Source organism: Musca autumnalis, unplaced genomic scaffold, assembly GCF_047663935.1.
Source record: "Musca autumnalis isolate F117 unplaced genomic scaffold, ASM4766393v1 scaffold_3, whole genome shotgun sequence".
Taxonomy (NCBI): Eukaryota; Metazoa; Arthropoda; class Insecta; order Diptera; family Muscidae; genus Musca; species Musca autumnalis.
Window position 1 is genome coordinate 32,418,608 of NW_027411866.1, and position 5,490 is coordinate 32,424,097.

The 5,490-nt window shown below is 40.1% G+C and overlaps 2 protein-coding genes across 2 annotated transcripts; both read right to left on the reverse strand.

The window, feature by feature from the left end:
• On the reverse strand, nt 1-3,331 carry LOC141398122 (uncharacterized). Its single transcript, XM_073975353.1, has 2 exons — nt 1,484-3,331; nt 1-72 (listed from the first exon to the last, which is right to left on the reverse strand). Exons 1-2 carry the CDS (start codon nt 3,329-3,331, stop codon nt 1-3), a joined length of 1,920 nt encoding a protein of 639 aa, XP_073831454.1.
• A 378-nt stretch (nt 3,332-3,709) lies between these two features.
• LOC141398123 (uncharacterized) lies at nt 3,710-4,576 on the reverse strand. The gene has a single exon (XM_073975354.1). It carries the CDS (start codon nt 4,574-4,576, stop codon nt 3,710-3,712), a length of 867 nt encoding a protein of 288 aa, XP_073831455.1.
• Between the last annotated feature and the right edge of the window lie 914 nt (nt 4,577-5,490).

Below are 5,490 nucleotides of genomic sequence, written 5' to 3' on the forward strand. Positions count from 1 at the left end.
TTACTCCAGCTTCCCAGAGTCCACCCATGTGTGGAGCCCCAGCTGGAATAAATTGCCACGATAGGCCTTGAACTGCATAATTAGAGGAAACAGTTCCTGAGCATTCTCGAAGAAACGACCTAAAATCTCTTTCTATTTCCCTGGAAGCCCCGACAAAATTCGTACCATTGTCCGAAAATACGGACCGAGGACAACCACGACGAGAAACAAATCGATGAAATGCTGCTAGAAAGTTTGCAGTCGATAAATCTGACACTGCTTCCAAATGAATCGCTTTCGTCGAGAAGCACACGAAAACGCAAACGTACCCTTTGGTAATTTTACAGGCACGACCCGTAAAGGATTTTACATCGAAAGGCCCAGCGAAATCTACACCAGTTGTAGTAAAAGGCCTATTAATCTCGGTTCGTTCTGGTGGAAGCGCAGCCATAACTTGACTTCTAGAACGCTTATTTTCTAATATGCAAACTCTGCACCGATTAATCACCGAACGAATCAGACTTTTCAATCGAGGAACCCAATATTCAATTCTAAGAATCCTCAACATCAATTGATTTCCTCCATGAACGGAAATCTTGTGGACAAATTCCACTAAAAGCTTTACAAAGCGACAATGATAGGGCAGTATTATCGGATGCCTTTCCGTATACGCAAGAGTAGGTGAGTTAACTAATCTTCCATTCATACGAATTATGCCATAATCATCCAAGTAGGGGTTAAGAGGAACCAAAGGACTCTTACTATTAAGCGGATTTCTTTCTAATAAATCCTTATATTCGTCCGCATAGTACATTTTTTGTGCGAAAATTATCAATCTAGTACGGGCGAAATTGATTTCCGACGAAGCAATAGTGGTGTCGGTGTAAACAAAATTACTTCTATGTCTTGGATGAGTACGATGGAAGAATCTAAATATATACGAGACAACACGAAGAGCTCTACCCAAACAAGAGAACCTAGCCAGAAAGTCCTCAGAGCCCGTAATGAAAGAGGCATGACTTTTTACCGAACGCTTTTCAGTATCGGTTTCAAGTGCCGACAGATCACGAATTGACCATTTAGATTTTTGATCACTAAGCCAATGTGGCCCATGCCACCAAAGAGAGGAATTGGCTAGATCAGAAGGAGCAAGACCGCGACTTCCCAAATCAGCGGGATTGTCCTCCGATTTAACGTGGTACCAATTGTGATTACCAACGTTTTCTTGGATACGACAAACGCGATTAGCTACAAACGTAGTCCAAGTCGAAGGAGTTTTTCGCAACCAGGAAAGAACTATAGTTGAGTCCGTCCAACAATAAACTTGACGAAACTCAATATCAATCTCACGAACAATAGTTTTTAGAAGCTCAGAAGCCAAAACAGCACCACAGAGTTCTAAACGAGGCAGAGAAATTGATTTTATGGGGGCCACCCTAGTTTTACACGATAGTAAATGGACGAAAATATCTCCACTAGGGGACTCAATTCTAATATAAATTACCCCCGCGTATGCTTTTTCCGAGGCATCGGAAAAAACATGGAGTTCAGCCGAACAATCAGGAGTATACTGAACCCATCTGGGAATCCTAACCGAATTAACATCCGTGTAGGAATCTACAAATTTGCGCCAATCAACATCTGTGGCTGACGAAAGGGAGTCATCCCAACCAATATTGTCCAACCACACCTTTTGCATAACCATTTTAGCAACGACAATAACTGGTCCTAACCAGCCCACAGGATCAAATAATTTTGCAATAGCGGAAAGAACTTCCCGTTTAGTATACGAAGACTTTCTCGCGATTGGAGCAACCTCAAAGTAGAACGTGTCCAACTGTGCATTCCACCTTATTCCTAATGGCTTAGATCCACTAGATTCTACAAAGGACAATACTTTCTCATCTAACAAATGATCAGGAGAAATTCCTTCGAGAATCGATCTATTGTTCGCTGTCCACTTCCGAAGTTCGAATTTCGCTGAAGAAAGCGCGGAAACTAATTGATCCCTAGCAGTTATAGCTGTCTCCAGGTCATGTGTTCCCGCCAACACGTCGTCAACGTACATACATTTGCGCAAAATGTGCGCTGCGAGTGGGAAATCGGTCTCGGTGTCTTCTGCCAGTTTTAATAGCGTTCGAATTGCTAAATATGGTGCACAATTTACACCGAAAGTCACCGTATGTAATTCATAGTCTTGGACCGGTTTCGTGGGGGAATCACGGAAGAGAATTCTCTGAAGCGAAGCATGTTTTGGATCGACTCGAATCTGCCTATACATCTGGGTAATGTCCGAATTGAAAACATATTTAAAAATACGCCACCGCAGTATCAACAAGACTAAATCAAGCTGCAAAGTGGGTCCGACATAGAGCAAGTCGTTCAGACTATTCCCGATAGACGTTTTGAAGGAAGCGTTAAAGACTACCCGAAGTTTAGTGGTCTGTTTATCAGGATTTATGACGGGATGGTGAGGCAAATAGGAAGATAAAGTATCAGTAGAGGAACTGGGGGATACTAACCTCATGTGGTCAAGATCTAGATACTCTTTTAAGACCGCGTCATAAACAACCTTAACGTCCAATTTTCTCAGCAAAGACGATTCATTTCTAAGGTATTGCTTTAAAACGGTTTCACGCGACCTACCCAAGAATTCATCAGGATTAATGTCAGGTTTAATTGGCAGTGTTACTATATATCTACCGTCCGACATTCTACGCGTAGTTTTTATATAATTTTCTTCACAAAAACGATCGGAAGGAGACATCATATTTCGTTTTGGAGGTTCCTCTAGCTCCCAAAAACGCAAAAGAGTTCTATTAATGTTGTCTTCTTCTATCACGTCAATTTTAGTCGCGAATGTTCGAACCTCGGTCGTGGGAACAGGACCGGTAACTAACCAACCAAACACTGAATTTTGGGCCAGCAAAGTACCAGAAAGAATGGGTCTACAACCATCTAATAAAATCTTCGGATAGAGATCAGCACCTAATAAAAGATCTACGGGTCGAAGATCAAATAAATTGACATCGGCAAGCCGCAAATCAGGTAGCTGTGCTTTTAAATCCGACCTTACAGTAAATGAAGGAATATTTCCCGAAATCAGAGGCAAAACTAACGCTGTCGTTTCCAAAATAACACGGCTATCGAGAGGACTTCCAATTTTCAATGAACAAATTTTTCGAGAGGTGGCCGATACAGTACAATTCACACCCGAAATAGAAGCAGTAGTGGAATGCACAGGAAGCTTTAAACGATTCTGAAGTCGCTCAGACAAGAATGACGACTCAGATGCTGGATCTATAAGCGCCCTAGCCGAATAGGAAACACCATGATGAACAATATTAACCATGGCTGTTCCTAACAAAACCGATTTGTTTTGTGCTACATGAAAGGACTGACGAGGTAGACACCCAGCCGATGTGGATGGTCTAGGTTGCTCCGATGAAGAAGGGGGATGGACAGATCTTGAATTTGTCGCGACTGTATTACCCGGAGCCGATGTATTCGATTGGGTATCTAGGCGATGTAATAAGGTGTGATGAGGTTGATTACATTTGGAACAACGACGACTACTATCACACTTTTTTACTCCATGTCCTCTACGTAGACAATTCACACACAATTGGAACCGTTTAACTATTTTATACCGTTCCGTAGAGGACTGATTTTGGAATCGCTGACATTCAAATAATCTATGACCTTTATTTGGACAAAGCACACAACCAGATTATCTCGACGATTTAGGATCGTTGGAAACACGAGAAGGTTGAGAGGGTGCCGATGAATCTGCATTAGTATAATGCGATTGCACTTTTTTAGTTGTGCGCTTTGCGTCATTTCCGCGCATGTCGTGAAGACACATGAGCGTTTGGATCCGCTCCGACAAAAACGCATCTAAATCTTTCCACGAGGACAAGGAAGATTTATTTTTCACACTTTGTTCCCATAAGGTTTGTGTGAGCTTAGGAAGCCGTTGCAGGCACATAAACACTATGATCGGATCCCAATTATCCGTCGAAATATCATAAATGGACATTGCCGACAGGCATCCATTTATGCCGCGCTGTAACGATTTCAGATTCAAACAAGTTTCACTATCAAGTACCGGAAGAGAGAAAAGGATTTTCAATTGATTGTGTACTATAACACGAGGATTGTCGTAAGTATCCTTCAAAGATTTCCACGCAAGAACAAAACTACTATTAGTTAATGGAAATTTAGAAACTATCTCACGAGCCTCTCCACTAGTCTTCCGAACCAAATAACATAAACGTTCAACATCGCTAAGCCGAGAAGATTTAATGTAAATGGCTGTGAACAAGTCGCGGAATGTGGGCCAAGAATGAAAATCGCCCTCAAAAACATCCACATCACACGGTGGAAGTGCGAGGTTATGAACGCTATCACCGGGAATATCATCTAAACCAAGACTCCTAAAAGACAAAGTATTAGGAGGATCAACTTGGGTTCCCACTTCACGTGAAGCCTGAGTAGAAGTACTAAGATTACCTCTCGCTTCTAGTGGACTAGCAACCGATGGTTGCGCTAAAGAGACAACCGATTGTTGCGCTAAAGAGGCAACCGAATCGTTCATCGTCGAATTCAACGAATGTCTATGCGACCTTTTTAGTTTACCTATCTGACTTCGTATAGCAGACAAACATCTCAAGTAAGTCTGATAAGCTACATCATACTTATTGTCAACCGATTCAATATCCTCCTTTTTCGTATCACCGGAAGACATCACAAAATCAAGACACTTTTCAAACATCTCCTGTGTCTTTACCCATAACTTTTGAATTTCTTCTTTACGGACTTCTAACCCATATTCGTCTATCTCTTCAGGCTTAAGAGCACTGTAATGAGACTCGAATGTTACTATAGCGTCCGATGCTCTGATAAAAAGATACAATGGAGTGACTGACATTTTGAATTATCAAAAAAATTCAACTAAAGTCCGAAAAATCACTCAAAAGAAAGTTCAAAAGCGAAAGAAGCACAAAAATCGCTAAACTGCCAAAAATATTTTGAAATTCGTACTGAATTTCCGAAAATCAACTTCAAAACTCACTATAGAGTCACGAAAATACCCGAAAATTAATTAAAATCTCAAAAACAGGAAACAATTTTCAAAAGAAAGCAGTTTAGAAATACTCAATAAGTATCTAAACACACGAGCTTTCAGAAATTCCACGAAAGGAATGCAGAAAATATCAAAAAATCCACAAAGTTTCGGCAAAAAAGTTAAAAACCACCAAAAAATTCAGAAAATTTCAAGAAAACTTCGAAAAAATCGACTAAAAATCAAAAGAAATCGAATAGAAAGCAAAAATATATATATAAAAGGTCGAAAATCGTATATAAAATATCAAAAATATATGTAAAAAATCAAAAATATATATAAATATTTCAAAAAATTCAAATATTTTCTTCTCAAAATTGAAAAAAAACCGTAATTTCACGTACCGAAACCGTACAAAAATTCAAAATATTTAAATAAAATTATTA